Below are 17,624 nucleotides of genomic sequence, written 5' to 3'. Positions count from 1 at the left end.
CAGCAGCTGAGGCTACCACAACTGCTGATGTAACTACAACAGCTGAGTCTACAACAACTGCTGTTGTAACTACAACAGCTGAGGCTACCACAACTGCTGCAGAAAACTACCACAGCTGAAGGTACAACAACTGCTGATGTAACCACAACAGCTGAAGCTACCACAACTGCTGATGTAACTACAACAGCTGAGTCTACAACAACTGCCGATGTAACTACAACAGCTGAGGCTACCACAACTGCTGCAGAAACTACCACAGCTGAAGGTACAACAACTGCTGATGTAACCACAACAGCTGAAGCTACCACAACTGCTGATGTAACTACAACAGCTGAAGCTACCACAACTGCTGATATTACTACAACATCTGAGGCTACCACAACTGCTGATGTAACTACAACAGCTGAAGCTACCACAACTGCTGATGTAACCACAACCGTTGAAGCTACTTCAACTGCTGATATAACTACAACAGCTGAGGCTACCACAACTGCTGTTGTAACTACAACAGCTGAGTCTACAACAACTGCCGATGTAACTACAACAGCTGAGGCTACCACAACTGCTACAGAAACTACCACAGCTGAAGGTACAACAACTGCTGATGTAACCACAACAGCTGAAGCTACCACAACTGCTGATGTAACTACAACAGCTGAAGCTACCACAACTGCTGATGTAACCACAACCGTTGAAGCTACTTCAACTGCTGATATAACTACAACAGCTGAGGCTACCACAACTGCTGATGTAACTATAACAGCTGAGTCTACAACAACTGCCGATGTAACTACAACAGCTGAGGCTACCACAACTGCTGCAGAAACTACCACAGCTGAAGGTACAACAACTGCTGATGTAACCACAACAGCTGAAGCTACCACAACTGCTGATGTAACTACAGCAGCTGAGGCTACCACAACTGCTGATATTACTACAATAATTCAGGCTACCACAACTGCTGATCTAACTACAACAGCTGAAGCTACCACAACTGCTGTTGTAACCACAACCTTTGAAGCTACTTCAACTGCTGATATAACTACAACAGCTGAGGCTACCACAACTGCTGATGTAACTACAACAGCTGAGTCTACAACAACTGCCGATGTAACTACAACAGCTGGGGCTACCACAACTGCTGCAGAAACTACGACAGCTGAAGGTACAACAACTGCTGATGTAACCACAACAGCTAAAGCTACCACAACTGCTGATGTAACTACAACAGCTGAAGCTACCACAACTGCTGATATTACTACAACATCTGAGGCTACCACAACTGCTGATGTAACTACAACAGCTGAAGCTACCACAACTGCTGATGTGACCACAACAGTTGAAGCCACTTCAACTGCTGATGTAACTACAGCAGCTGAGGCTACCACAACTGCTGATGTAACTACAACAGCTGAGTCTACAACAACTGCTGATGTAACTACAACAGTTGAGTCTACAACAACTGCTGATGTAACTACAACAGCTGAAGGTACCACAACTGCTGATGTGACCACAACAGTTGAAGCTACTTCAACTGCTGATGTAACTACAACAGCTGAGGCTACCACCACTGCTTATGTAACTACAACAGCTGAGTCTACAACAACTGCCGATGTAACTACAACAGCTGAGGCTACCACAACTACTGCAGAAACTACACAGCTGAAGGTACAACAACTGCTGATGTAACCACAACAGCTGAAGCTACCACAACTGCTGATGTAACTACAACAGCTGAAGCTACCACAACTGCTGATATTACTACAACATCTGAGGCTACCACAACTGCTGATGTAACCACAACAGTTGAAGCTACTTCAACTGCTGATGTAACTACTGCAGCTGAGGCTACCACAACTGCTGATATTACTACAATAATTGAGGCTACCACAACTGCTGATGTAACTACAACAGCTGAAGCTACCACAACTGCTGATGTAACCACAACCGTTGAAGCTACTTCAACTGCTGATATAACTACAACAGCAGAGGCTATCACAACTGCTGATGTAACTACAACAGCTGAGTCTACAACAACTGCTGATGTAACTACAACAGCTGAGGCTACCACAACTGCTGATGTGACCACAACCGTTGAAGCTACTTCAACTGCTGATATAACTACAACAGCTGAGGCTACCACAACTGCTGATGTAACTACAACAGCTGAGTCTACAACAACTGCCGATGTAACTACAACAGCTGAGGCTACCACAACTGCTGCAGAAACTACCACAGCTGAAGGTACAACAACTGCTGATGTAACCACAACAGCTGAAGCTACCACAACTGCTGATATTACTACAACATCTGAGGCTACCACAACTGCTGATGTAACTACAACAGCTGAAGCTACCACAACTGCTGATGTGACCACAACAGTTGAAGCCACTTCAACTGCTGATGTAACTACAGCAGCTGAGGCTACCACAACTGCTGATGTAACTACAACAGCTGAGTCTACAACAACTGCCGATGTAACTACAACAGCTGAGGCTACCACAACTGCTGATGTAATTACAACAGCTGAGTCTAAAACAATTGTTGCAGAAACTACCACAGTTGAAGGTACAACAACTGCGGATGTAACTACAACAGCTGAGGCTACCACAACTGCTGCAAAAACTACCACAGCTGAAGGTACAACAACTGCTGATGTAACCACAACAGCTGAAGCTACCACCACTGCTGATGTAACTACAACAGCTGACTCTACAACAACTGCTGATGTAACTACAACAGCTGAGGCTACCACAACTGCTGCAAAAACTACCACAGCTGAAGGTACAACAACTGCTGATGTAACCACAACAGCTGAAGCTACCACAACTGCTGATGTAACTACAACAGCTGAAGCTACCACACCTGCTGATATTACTACAACATCTGAGGCTACCACAACTGCTGATGTAACCACAACAGTTGAAGCTACTTCAATTGCTGATGTAACTACAGCAGCTGAGGCTACCACAACTGCTGATATTACTACAATAATTGAGGCTACCACAACTGCTGATGTAACTACAACAGCTGAAGCTACCACAACTGCTGATGTAACCACAACCTTTGAAGCTACTTCAACTGCTGATATAACTACAACAGCTGAGGCTACCACAACTGCTGATGTAACTACAACAGCTGAGTCTACAACAACTGCCGATGTAACTACAACAGCTGGGGCTACCACAACTGCTGCAGAAACTACCACAGCTGAAGGTACAACAACTGCTGATGTAACCACAACAGCTAAAGCTACCACAACTGCTGATGTAACTACAACAGCTGAAGCTACCACAACTGCTGATATTACTACAACATCTGAGGCTACCACAACTGCTGATGTAACTACAACAGCAGAGGCTACCACAACTGCTGATGTAACTACAACAGCTGAGTCTACAACAACTGCTGATGTAACTACAACAGCTGAGGCTACCACAACTGCTGATGTGACCACAACCGTTGAAGCTACTTCAACTGCTGATATAACTACAACAGCAGAGGCTACCACAACTGCTGATGTAACTACAACAGCTGAGTCTACAACAACTGCCGATGTAACCACAACAGCTGAAGCTACCACAACTGCTGATGTAACTACAACAGCTGAAGCTACCACAACTGCTGATGTAACCACAACCGTTGAAGCTACTTCAACTGCTGATATAACTACAACAGCTGAGGCTACCACAACTGCTGATGTAACTACAACAGCTGAGTCTACAACAACTGCCGATGTAACTACAACAGCTGAGGCTACCACAACTGCTGCAGAAACTACCGCAGATGAAGGTACAACAACTGCTGATGTAACCACAACAGCTGAAGCTACCACAGCTGCTGATATTACTACAACAGCTGAGGCTACCACAACTGCTGATGTAACTACAACAGCTGAAGCTACCACAACTGCTGATGTGACCACAACAGTTGAAGCCACTTCAACTGCTGATGTAACTACAGCAGCTGAGGCTACCACAACTGCTGATGTAACTACAACAGCTGAGTCTACAACAACTGCCGGTGTAACTACAACAGCTGAAGCTACCACAACTGCTGATGTAATTACAACAGCTGAGTCTAAAACAATTGTTGCAGAAACTACCACAGTTGAAGGTACAACAACTGCGGATGTAACTACAACAGCTGAGGCTACCACAACTGCTGCAAAAACTACCACAGCTGAAGGTACAACAACTGCTGATGTAACCACAACAGCTGAAGCTACCACAACTGCTGATGTAACTACAACAGCTGACTCTACAACAACTGCTGATGTAATTACAACAGCTGAGTCTACAACAACTGTTGCAGAAACTACCACAGCTGAAGGTACAACAACTGCTGATGTAACCACAACAGCTGAAGCTACAACAACTGCTGATGTAACCACAACAGCTGAAGCTACCACAACTGCTGATATTACTACAACAACTGTGGCTACCACAACTGCTGATGTAACTACAACAGCTGAAGCTACCACAACAGTTGAAGCCACTTCAACTGCTGATGTTACTACAGCAGCTGAAGCTACCACAACTGCTGATGTAACTACAACAGCTGAGGCTACCACAACTGCTGCAGAAACTACCACAGCTGAAGGTACAACAACTGCTGATGTAACCACAACAGCTGAAGCTACCACAACTGCTGATGTAACTACATCAGCTGACTCTACAACAACTGCTGATGTAAATACAACAGCTGAGACTACAACAACTGTTGCAGAAACTACCACAGCTGAAGGTACAATAACTGCTGAGGTAATCACAACAACTGAAGTTACAACAACTGCTGATGTAACAACTACGGCTGAAGCTACAACAGCTGCAGATGTAACAACAACACCTGACGCTAAAACAACTGCTGAAGTTACCACAACTGCTGAAGTTACCACAACTGCTGATGTAACAACTACAGCTGAACCTACAACAATTGCTGATGTAACTACTACGACTGAAGCTACAACAACTGCAGATGTAAGAACAACAACAGCTGAGCCTACCACAACAGCTGAAGCTACATTAACTGCTGATGTAACTACTACGGCTGAAGTTGCAACAACTGCAGATATAACAACAGCTGAAGCTACCACAATTGCTGATTTAACTATCACAACTGAAAGTACCAAAACTGCTGATGTAAACACATCAAAGAAAGCTACAACAACTGCTGAGGTAATCACAAAAGCTGAAGTCACATTAACTGTAGATGTAACAACAACAGCTGAAGCTACCACAACTGCTGATGTAACTACATCAGCTGACTCTACAACAACTGCTGATGTAAATACAACAGCTGAGACTACAACAACTGTTGCAGAAACTACCACAGCTGATGGTACAACAACTGCTGAGGTAATCACAACAACTGAAGTTACCACAACAGCTGATGTAACTACCACAGCTGAAGCTATAACAACTGCTAATGTAACAACCACAGCTGAAGCTACAGCAACTGCTGTTGAAACTACTATGGCTGAAGTTACCACAACTGCTGATGTATATACCAAAGCTGAAGCTACAACAACTGCTGATGTATATACCAAAGCTGAAGCTACAACAACTGCTGATGAAACTACAACAGCTGAAGCTACAACAACTGTTGATGCAACTACTACGGCTGGACCAACAACAGCAGAGGAAACAACAACAGCTGTTGAGACAACTGCTGCTGTGGTAACCACTGGAGTGGAGACAACACCCGGTGAAGTAACAACTTTGGAGGGTACCACTACAGCTGGACTAACCACTGCTGCTCAAACATCACCTGTTGAATCAACTGCTTCTGTGGTCACCACTGATGTGAAGACAACATCCTCTGAAGTAACAACTGTGGACATTACCACTACAGCTGGACCAACAACTGCAGCTGACCAAACATCAGCTATTGAAACAATCACTGCTGGTGTGACCACTGCAGTTCAAGCAACATCTGATGTTGAAACCTGGATGGAGACAACTCCGGCTAAACCAGCGGAAGCTACAACCACTATTGATGCTACCTCAGCTTTAGTTGTAACTACAGCCGCTGATAAAATTACACTCTTACAAACCACCACTTCTGGGGTTTCAACTGCTAGAGCTGAAAACAGCACATATTATGTTGGTGTCACTACATTCGAAGGAGTAACTACAGCTACTGTAACAAGCATTTCGACGACAATGGGTACTGGTGAAGGTACAGTTTCTGCTCAGACATCATCTTTTGTCACAACCGGCATCACCAATGTTATGACATCTGACTCCACAACATCTGATCAAGCAAAAGGTGAGTAAGGGATTCAAAGGGTAGCGATGAGTTCTGAATCGGCCGTTTAAAACCGGCAGGGTCATGGCCGCGCACTAAAGGCCCGAGCCGAAGGCGGAAGCCGTTATTGGACATCCATAGGCATGACCCTGCAAAGTTTTAAACGACCGATTAGAGTCACTACTCTTTCATTCCCATTCATTGATAAAAAGGCGTAGTAAAGTAGGAAACTCTGTAAAAACGTATCTGCTTCGGATACCTTGAGGTAGCTCTGTACATGTGGTGCACTTTTATATAACAGTTTTCGGATATTTATTTGTGCGTGTAGTAATGCATCCTATAAAATAGCTATAGAGCCATCTTTGATTTGACCAGCACCTTCTCTGAGCCTTAATTTGTAATTTTTGAATATCTTATTAATCTATTTATTGACTTCTTTTCAACGAAATTAACTATTATACGATTCGTTTCTATTGTTTCTGTAGAACTTATCACAACTCCGTCTAGTACTACAACACTTGAGGTAACTGTAGCTAAGACCATAATGCCTGAGGAAACTACGACCCATTCACAGGAGACAACTGTCATGAGCACAACAGCAGAAGAAACTACAATGTCAGGAGTAACAACCCCGATGACATACACATCTGCTACGATACTCACACCTGTGGTGATAACCACCACATCTCCTGACCTTAGAGGTAAGAATAACACTTTTAAAATAATCGAAATATGATAAAGATTTCAAAGAAACTTTCCACATTTCAACGCTGTTTTGAACCATGGACAAATTTTATTATAAGCATTGAAAATTAAGCCGCCAATTAATTTGCGGCTTAAAGTCGGAGGCATTGGAATCAGCTTCTACATAACCATCAGAGTAGTGCCATGTTTACCATTGTGTTGCTTATTTCAATATCAATCCACCCCAATAGTTGACAGACCTATCATCAATTCCATATCAATTCCATATTTCTTATGCATTTAAAAGTTCTAACATCTGAGACAAACTAATCGCCTTTTATTACCATAGTATAACCCCCCCCCCTTTTTCCCCCCTGGTCGTTTAATGCTGTACAGTCAATATCATTATTTGGAAAGTCTGAGGAACGAAAAACGGTCTGGTAGCCTTTATTTGCCCCTAGGCCCTCTCCAAACCCAAACAACACTCAACCTTTTGTTGAATCTCTGTCTGTGAAAATGGACGGAGACTGGCCTGAACAAAGATTTTCCCTTTGATTTGCCGTGCAGTTTTACAATGTAAAAAGGGCCCGCCCCCCCCCCCCCCAAATGAATAAATTATAATAACAAATATCTCCTCATAATAGAAGTAACAACTTTCCAAAGCTCACATCTAGTACAGCATATTGGTTATGACACACTTTTGTGTAAATAATTAGAGGCATCTATTACTTCATTGCTGACTACGCACAAACAAATAAAAAAAACTATTTCAAAATTCAGTGGTGAATGCATGCATGCATGCATGCATGCATGCATCTGATTTTGAAACGACACACGTTGTTGTTTGCAGTTCAAAATTCCCGCCGTGCCAGCAATATTTCAATTCATCATCAATTGGCCGTACATTTCTCAGGCAATGGGAGGCATTCATAACATGGTGACTCATTAACCAAAAATCACACGACTGTTACGACCATTAACTTTTTTGACCTGTCTCATTCCCTTGCCATACACGCATTAATCCATGTCACAAGAGGGCTCTGTCTTTTATGCTAATATTATTTTAGTTAACTATTCGTTATACCAAACGAGCTAAAACGTAAATTCTGGTGTTGCCCTATGTCATATACCATATATGGAAGTATTAGCAATTTTGTTTTCAGTAAATTCTTGCATGGGTATTGGAAGCGTAGTCATACTGCATTTCACACTTGTTGTGTTGTTGTTGTTGTTTTGGGTTTTTTTTTTTACTAAAAACAATTATGAAGATTTGTTTTTTGGCTTTTCATTCAAGGAGTCTTATTTATTAGCCCATACAGCTTAAATGCTAATCCTTTATTCTGATGAAAGCCTTTTTATTCGTCCACAGATAAATACCATCATTTCGTCATCGTCGCACTAACTGCATTTTTAAAACTCATCATTTCGTCCTTAACGCCATTTCATCAAATCTCAAGCAAAATATAAGCATGAAGTAACAACTAAAAAGTGTAAAACCATCATTTCGTCATTGACATCATTTCATCTCAAATCTCAATTATACTTTACACCATTAAGTCACGAACTTATTCGATCTATACAAAAAGTGATTGATAGGTTCCTGGTGTGTCAGGTGTCCTCACACAATAATGGAATGATTCAACTGTTTTTCACGGTGAACAAAGCCCCACAAACATTCAAGAAAGTTGATAGTTTTAGAACTGCTTCATATTTCTAAGGAATCGTCAACTGGTCCGTCCACCTACGTAAAATACATATAACAAATAATTGAAGTAAGTACTTGTGTGTAACTGACATTTCAGTTAATGTAAATGCATCAAGTAAATGCAGAAGACCCAATTTTAATGTCTGTATTTTGTGGGTTTGTACAGAATATGTCGTTGTTTTCTTTTGGGCAAATCTTGTAAGATTCGCCCTGTTGTGCGTGCTGTGCAACTGACAGTACGCTACAGATATTGAATGTACTGTTTTAAAAACAATGCCTCATTCTTTTTACATTTAATTTTGAATCACATTAGGCTCGCTCTACCAAAACAAACTGGTCTTTCTAGAAAATTTTAAGGATAAAGGCCTACACAGGCTCTAACTTAATTTGCTTAAGGACACCACATAAATCGGTAGTAGTGCAGATTTTTTGTCCCCTACATGCAGTTTAAACAAAGAAAACAGGCCCCAGTGAAAACAAAATATCGATTTTGTATCAACCGTGCATCATCTCCGACTGGGCAGGTCCTTTAAACACAATAAGTAGCAGCAACTTGAGGTGTTTGCTCGTTACAAATTCACATGATATGCTAGTTAGTGGCTAGGGGCAAGGGGGTCCTTTTCATCTACGGTGTTCACTTTATCGATTTTTGTTCTGGCGTTTGGAAAGTTTCAAGTGACACTTTTGTTAGCTCACAACTTCTGTTTTTGTACAGCTTCTTGGAGGACACTCTTGTAATTTTTGCCAGACCATGGTTAGACCAATTATTTAGTTTCTTGCTGAGAACAATAAAATTAGTTTCTGGTTGGATTTGTCAACTCTATGATTCATGCCCTGAAGTTTTGGCTGGTTTAGATGAAAGAGAAGGTATACGTTTGCTATTCACTCTCAAAATTTGTGGAAATAACATCTTTGGGTTTTAAGCAGCTCTCGTTAGTCGTCTTTAAAGCATTTTTGAGAAACGCTTCACTTCGAATTTATATGGTATTATAGTAAAAAATTGTAAGTTTTTTTGCCACAAAATTTAAATAAAAGAAAACGAAGCGTACTCTCTAAAACAGATTTTGTTTTCTTATGGAGGTTAATCTCCCTGCTGGTCATCATCTCTGGCTTTTCAGCGATATCTGAAAAATGCAACCATGAAATAAAAGTTTTATGGTATTCATCTAGGATTAAAACAATCGAACTGTGCCAAAACACAAAGGTACACTTTAACTTCAAACTTTTTTTAATTAAGGTCTTATTTGTTTGTTTTGAGTTAAAAAGGCCCAGTACCAAAATATTGAATCTAGTGAAGCAACTAGCAACACAATATATATGTTCTCTTTGTGTTGTTCTTGAACAAACAGAGTTGTTGATAGCGGTCCATTGAATCGATGATTTATTCCATTTTATGATTCATTATCATGCCTACTCCTTACTTAGAATGCATAAACACAACTTCCAGATAAGTTATCCAAATACTATGTTACAACGTGGGATCGGGCATGACGGTGTAGTGGAAGTGGATGTGCTGCAACTGCGAATAATAAGAACTCCCCCCCCCCATTGGGGACGATTTTCTTGCAGTCCACGTACATTATTTTCAGACGAAATTATCTATACGCATGTTTGTAACATTTAGGCTTCCAAATTCGACATTCCTTACTGTACTGTTTGCATAGTTTTTCCCTCTCATACCTAAATAAATGCAGGGGAGCATTACTTAAAGTTGAAACTTAAACCAAATAAGTTTGTTTGAACAACATGAACACGGCTAAGCAGCAGAAATTTGTTTCCAGTTTAAACAAGTTTGCACAAGCTCTATACCTCTCTGTTTTCAAGGGCAGCGTTTAAATCGGCAACTAGTTTCCCCATTTTTAAGAAAAGCCGTTTGACGTGGATAGATGTATTCCGCATTAGCAAATCCAAATACAATTCCCGGCGGTATGCCTATTGTCGTCTGAAATATTTAGCAAACGCTTGTCAAATTTATAACCAGAAGAACTGGGCTTTCAATTTGTTACTTTACTTCTTTTTTTTTTAAATGCATCGTGTAGACATTGTGAGCAATGCAAGGCCGACATGTGGTTTATAACCGTTCTCCAAAACACACAAACAAATACCAGTGGTAATAAAGTTGTATATATAGACTGTCGTAAATTTCGATTAGAAGAGGATGGCATTTTTAAAAGTCGCCGAAACTGCGAAATAGTACTATTATGTCCAGGCAGGAAGAATTGCGTAGTTAAATTGGCATAGACAATCTGAGAAACTTTTTATGCGTGACACATTTTTGCAGATTGCATTTGGTTTAATCCCTTTCAGGGGGAATAGTTTCTCAAAATGTTAAGCAACAACTAGGTGCTTCTTATAGAGTATTACTTTCTCGAGTAGAATCACAAAACATATCTCCTCCCTTTAAGAGGAAAAACCTTGTAACAAATTTGGGCACGCATCTAAAGTGTATACATTATTTTGTAAAACGCAAACAGAAACGTTGTATGAACGCTTGACAAGACTTCATAAGTTTTTGTTTCCCGTAGTGCCTAAGGACATGAACAACCTATGATTTAGGTTTAGGTTAAGACTTAAGTCCCTCTTGAAATGTGTCGAGAGCATTTCACCCAGAGAGTAAACAATGCGATTCTATCAGATTTATCTCCAATCTTTATTTAGGTGTAACCCTCCAGGAGCTCAAACAATTTCGTCAGCGACTTAAACCCCATACTTAGGCTTAAGCCAGCGTAGTTCGTTTCACAATACGTTTTCGAGGCTTTGGGCTGGGAAAATCTGTTTTCCCAAGGTGTTGAACCAACAAAACGTATGTTTTCTACAAACATGAATTCCGCAGAAGGTTGCTAGCGCTTAGACAGGATTTTGGAGAAGCATTCAATAGCTACTTATACCAGTATACAAAACTACAAATAAGATTGGAAAAAAATACCGCCGTTATACTAACACTACACATACATTCCAGTGGAGTCCTTTTCTTTCAAGGCATTCTCGTGTAATGGAGTCAGTTTTTAGGAATAGAGTGATAATTGAGCCCTTGGAATTGAAGGCTGTAAACGATTCGTTTTGCTTCGGCTTAGTGTGAATTCTCAGTTACGTATCGGCATGTTATATCTATCTAAATTTTGTCTATACAATTTTGTCTATTCACAATTTTACAAAAGTGCATCCAAAAGTTACTTGTCATAGTCAAATTTATCACCTCATTGAAACTCGTAATAATTATTCGGTAATTTTCTGAAACTACAAATGAGATTGAGCACAAACGCCGCCGTTACAATGAAACTATACATTCCCGTTAGTCTCTTTCTCTCATGTCCTTCTCATAAAGAGAGAACATTTTTAGGAATAGAGTGAGAAATAAACTACAGGGTTTATACAACGCGTCGTTTTGCTTGGTTCGGCGAGAATTCTTACACCTTAATTCGTACCGGCATGGTTTGTAATGTCTGAACTTAAAAAGCTGGAGGGGGTAAACGAAATTTAAAATAACATTTCACAGACCAACTCATTGACTCGTGATCTTCATGAAACATGGAAGGGTTTTCAAAATTGTATATCAGTCACTATCAAAACACTCAAATATTTTTCCACAGCAACGGTGGTGTAAACGAACCTCTAATTTGAACTCCATAAATACTTTGTTTTAGCGTGTTAATATAATTTTAGTTTTTTTTGCTCTTTTAAGTTAAACTTTTACAAGCCAATTTTATTCGACAGTGTTCTAAAAATTCTCAAGAACGGTGTGGTGAAAGGGCGCCAACATCTTTACGATAACAAAATCAATATCGATCGATCGATGATGCCACAGGCACAATACCCACGCCGTGAAGCATTATAGGGTGGTTTTTTTTTTTGCCAGGAAGACTTTATAATGCTGACGCGATTTTGACTACAAAAACATAGTCTCAGGTGATTTGTTCCAGAACCGTTGTAATATTGCTCGAAAGTATTCCCTTGAAGACCCCTCCGTCTTAACTAACAAGCAATTGAAATTACTTTGTACTGAATTGCACCTTGACACGATGACAGTGCGCTAATGGCGTAAATTGTCCGCTAGTTTTGTGGAATTTACTGGAAAATTCCCTCTTGGGGTTGCTTTTCGAGGGTGGTATTTGTGAGCTATGCAAACAATTTATTCAAATGATTTCACTTACTAAAGCTTTACGTAATTAGTGGGTGTGTGTGCGAAGATTAGCCCAAATTCAATCTCATCGTGGAATATTGGTCCTAATTAAATTTTTAATTCCAAAAACACTGTCCCATTTGCTGACCTCTATTAACTTGCGTTTGGTTTGAATGTGCAATAATAAGAGGATAATGCGTTGACAGTATCCCCTCAATTACCTCCGTAATAAAACTGCCTTCCAAGGTGCAATTTCAGGGAGAGGACAAAGTGTATAGAGTTCGCCATCAACATAAGTTAATACGCAAGTTATATAACAGGGTGTGGGTCATATGCTCCCATGTCCCAGAAAACGGCTTCGCCAGCAATAACCGGTTTGGGTCTATTGTTCTGCAACGAGGCGTGAAGATTTAGTTGTATGAACTTTGGGTGTGTCTATTTGATCATTGTGTTCTGGTGGCATTGCACAATGGTACACTTTTTATTGACCGCGGGGCCATAGTGTGCCTTGAGTAGGGAGATCGCAGTGTAGTCATCACCCCCTTGAGTGAATCACGTAGAGACCGATCTGCACAACTGCTTGACCAGTTTTTACGCCTCTGATTATAACTTTGCTCTCTATGTTTGGACACCATATGTTTCACAATTTGGGGTCGGTAAAGGACAACCACCAACAGACGGAGATTCAAGATTGCACCATCTACAAAAGTATGAAGTGGAAAACAGTGATGAGAACCACAGTAGTCATCAGTCTTCAAGGGACGGACGGATGGACGATGGACAGCCTCTTCGGACGGGAGACTTCGCTATTTCAGTGGGCCTCAACAGTTCGCGCTGCTGACCCCCAACACCACGGATGCTTGCATCAGAGAATCTTCAAGAGAGGAACTTCGCGTCAAATTGTAACTACTCAAGCAATGGTTGGGTGATTTTCGGTTGTTAACTGATGATGGCATTGGTTGACAAAATGAACACTAACAGAATATTGGTTGACAAAATGAACACCAACAGAATATTTCTTCGCGGCAACCTGTCCATTCCTTCACAAAGAAGTGAGGTTATACAAACTATCGATCGCGCGGCTTCGTTGTTATATTTCTTGGATGGAGCATTTGAGCTGGTATAAGAAAAAAAGAAATGGAGCCAGCCTTGACGGGACATATTGTATCGCAACGAGGCTTCTACATCACCGACAGCATTGGATTCGAAGGAACTGGGCGGCATGAGAAAATGTGCAATACGAGAACAAACATTAATTTTCCCCTCAGCCGGATGAACAACTTATGCAACTTTTGTATGAACGTCTGACAAAAACTCGATTGCGATTAAGATCGAACCCGATGTCCGTACTATTCTCTCAGCTATGCGACTCCTCCCTAATGACAAACTCTCAGTTAACACTGTGCAAACAAACTTAGCTTGTCACAATACTTTACTGTGGCTTCGCTATGTTTGCTAAATAACTGATTGAACAATACCTCATGGATATGTTCGTCTCGTTTGCAACACTGAACCTTTTTGAAGACCTAATGTGTCATTATAGACACTTGTTTTCTTAGCTCGAACTGTTTGCTAGGACCAAGTAGACTAACAGAACTAGGTTGTATATCATTTCAAAATAAATAGTATAGGCCATTAACAGCGACTGCTATCGTACATTATATAGGACTGTATCAATAACAACTTAAGTAGTAACTTTTTTTACCATTTTTGTAAGACTTAATTTAGGGTACATTTCGTCAGATTATTGAGGTTTATAGGTAACTGAGGTTGTATTTAGGACCGACAAATTATGGTTTTAGAATTTTGGAAGACCTTTTCGATATCAGGCAACAGTTTTATTATTCGGTAGGTTTCCGTAGGTTCCACTTTTTATTTTATTTTTTTATGTTTTATAGTTTCAACTTATCAAACTTTTATCTAGGGTTTCAGGAAGGTTTTGTATTCTTAGAACAATGACAAAAACTTTTATATTCTAACCGATATATATATATTTTTTTTTTTTTTTTTTGGTACTAGGAATTGGCTATTTCGATTGCTTACAACTTTAGCAGTGAGATTTAGGAATTAGGATTTCATGCGTTGAGCTAAATTTATTTTAAAGTATAATATCACACGGGATGTAGTCCTTTGTGTATCCTTTTATAAATAGCTTTTGGAAGTTTATTTTTTTACTTTTAGTATCGGATAATATGCTTTTCACATTGAGGCAATCTGTTTTTCACTCTGTTTTTTTTTTTCCAGGAAAGCTTAGGGAATTACATAACTATCGATTCTTACTTTGAGTTTTAAACAGTTAAGATTGGATCAGAAAGTAGGGCCTGTAGGTCTTTTTTTCCTTTTTTTTTTTTTTTTTTTTTTTGTCAGAACATGAGCATTCTCAAAACTGTTTTTTAACTTTCTAGGCAGGTAACTTTCAAAGGTTTTAGTTTTTTCTAGTTATGTTACTAGTTGCTCATAGGCAACGGCTTAGGTCTAGAAGCAACTTGCGGAAGGCAAGCTCACTCCATCCAAGAGGTCAGTTTGTAGGGTCTAGAGACTTAAGGCTTATTTTAACGAATAGGACCCGATGTTGAGCGTGTTGTTTGGAACCCTTCCAAGTATGAGAAAAAAAAGGATCTTTAATCGTCATCTTCTCCAAGACAGGGCAGATTTCGGGGAGAGGGACACAATCACTAACTAACACCAGTCCCTAAACCAAAAATCTCCGCTTTCAACAGAGTTAGACGTGGTATTAAAGATTCTTTTTTCTTATGGCTTTTGGTGAAAGCATCATTGAACTCGACTGAAACATAGAGCAGGATTAAGGTAACCTTTTAAGTCGAGGTTACAGAACAAGGTTTAAATAAGTAGGTTTTGTGGTATGGACTGAGCTTGTTTCACGCTAAGGTGCAGGGCTTGTGATGTCAGTCCCGTTTGTTTTGGGTTTCATGTTTCTGTCTGATCATCCAGGGCTGATTTCAGCTTATTATGGTTTATCAAGACGACGCTTGTAATCTCTATTTTTGCCTTCTTCCCGCTCCCCTTCAATTTACAGAGGTCGAGGCTATCGCCGTTGGTGATCCTCATTACACGACTTTCGATGGGCGCCACTTCACCGCTCAGGGTTACTGCGAGTACTTGCTGTCTTCAGATTGCATGGCAGCTAACTCGCAGTTCGAAGTGGTGCTCATCAACGGTCAAAGTTCCAGTACTTATCAGACGGCAAGAACAGAAGCAGTCAGAGTTACTTTGGGCAGTACGGTGAGTGAAACATTTCATGAAGAGGCAGTGACCATTTTTTGTTTCCGTTTACTAATTTTATTATAGGCCAATGATGAAACCGATAACATCCAAACGGTTTGTTGCCTAGGCTACATCTTTAAAAAAAAATTATGAACAAGAAATGTAGGCCCTGTAAAAATAAAGTTGTGTGGCCCGTCCAATTTTCAGTACTTATCAGACGGCAAGAACAGAAGCAGTCAGAGTTACTTTTGGCAGTACGTTGGGTTAAGTTTTTTTTTTTTTTTTTAGTTTGTTCATAATTTTGTTTTAGTGTAAATACATCGGGACGGGCTTCAAAAGTGCTTCTAACGGTTGGAAACTTCGCACTATGCCTTGCCATGCGTAACTACATGCGAATCATTTGTCCATTATGCTTGCCCTACCGCGTGGCCTACCGCGTGGCCAGTGGTGGGGCTTACATGTTGGCATCATTATTGAACACAATCTTCAATAATCAACTAATGCCGGCCACATTATATCACCATCACATATGTGAATTAGTGTGGGGTGAGTAATCTGAAATGAAAGCTTACAACTTACTTGAAAAGTGGGAAATAGTTTTTTTTTACCTAACTATAATTTCTTTTCAAATCGGCAACAAATCGATTTGACTGGGCCCCTCCGAGCCTCGAAGTGTGACGTCAGATGTTTAGGCTGCAAAACGATTGACAGTAGTTTTGAACTAAACAAGACAGTGCCGCTTGGTGGCGCTAGGTACAATTAATGGGATCGCAAGCGCGCGTATTGAATAACGAATGGTAAAAATACTGAGCCGAAGTTATTGACTTAAAAATGTATTTTTACCTTGCCACATTTGTAGGTAATCCTTCTCCAGAGGGATCGCCAGCAGGTCATCAACAACATCAGAGTGGAAACTCCAGCCTTCTTGGCCAACGATGTCAGTGTACGGAGAAGTGGTGGACAGACGGTAAGTTTACTCACTTTCGACGACTTTCCCAAAAAAGAGATAAAATGCGCGTTATAATTTTGACAATGCAAGCTCAATGTTTTTAAAATGCTTTCATTATAAAATCATTGTCTTCATTTACTATCACCATGATCACAGTCTGTGCTGACGAACATCGGAGTGCGCGTGAAGTGGGATGGATCGTCCGGAGTGAAGGTACTTCTCAATGGGACTCTCTTCAACTCGATGGTCTGTGGACTCGGCGGCGATAGCGACGGAGATACAAATAACGACTTTACTTCCAGCGCAGGATCACTTGTAAGCTAACAAATTTTTTCCAACAAACTTAAACATTATTTTCTTCACATCCCTCCTTTGCCAACTTGTAAAACTATTACGCCATTTTGAGGTGTGGTGTACATAGCAGAACATGTTTTCAATATTAAATTGATACCCAATATAAACAGTCCACACCTCAAGGCTTATCATTGGAAGCCACATTTGCTTTAAGTAAAATCAGATGTTTGTAAAAATGATCCACAAAAATGAATTTTATTTAAATGGTGTTGATTTTCTTTTTAAACAAAGCAACCATGGGATGGAATTTTGTTAATTGAAAATAATTTTGTAAAAATGTTGACTGTAATTGTCACAATCGTACATATGACTGAATATTTTGCTATCATTTGGTGGCT

General features: G+C 40.3%; 2 protein-coding genes across 4 annotated transcripts in view; both read left to right on the top strand.

Annotated features, from left to right (window-relative positions):
* LOC117303299 (mucin-5AC-like) overlaps positions 1-10,010 on the top strand; it is a gene marked incomplete at its 5' end in the record, with an annotated part of 15,833 nt that extends 5,823 nt beyond the window's left edge. The window contains 5 exons of the mRNA XM_033787466.1: positions 2,166-2,213; positions 4,764-5,340; positions 5,587-6,270; positions 6,735-6,950; positions 9,988-10,010. Of these exons, the coding sequence (XP_033643357.1) occupies positions 2,166-2,213; positions 4,764-5,340; positions 5,587-6,270; positions 6,735-6,950; positions 9,988-10,010 (1,548 nt within the window). The remainder of the gene's footprint in view (positions 1-2,165; positions 2,214-4,763; positions 5,341-5,586; positions 6,271-6,734; positions 6,951-9,987) is intronic.
* Positions 10,011-15,103: 5,093 nt separating this feature from the next.
* The window catches only part of LOC117302931, a 43,377-nt gene continuing 40,856 nt past the window's right edge, over positions 15,104-17,624 (top strand). For all 3 annotated transcript variants that reach the window (XM_033786922.1, XM_033786921.1, XM_033786923.1), the window contains exons 1-3: positions 15,104-16,001; positions 16,843-16,950; positions 17,089-17,247. In XM_033786922.1, coding sequence (XP_033642813.1) covers positions 15,729-16,001; positions 16,843-16,950; positions 17,089-17,247 — 540 coding nt within the window. In that variant the 5' untranslated portion in view covers positions 15,104-15,728. The remainder of the gene's footprint in view (positions 16,002-16,842; positions 16,951-17,088; positions 17,248-17,624) is intronic.

The sequence above is a fragment of the Asterias rubens genome, chromosome 19 (genome assembly GCF_902459465.1).
Source record: "Asterias rubens chromosome 19, eAstRub1.3, whole genome shotgun sequence".
Lineage (NCBI taxonomy): Eukaryota > Metazoa > Echinodermata > Asteroidea > Forcipulatida > Asteriidae > Asterias > Asterias rubens.
This window is presented reverse-complemented; position numbering and strand designations above follow the sequence as displayed.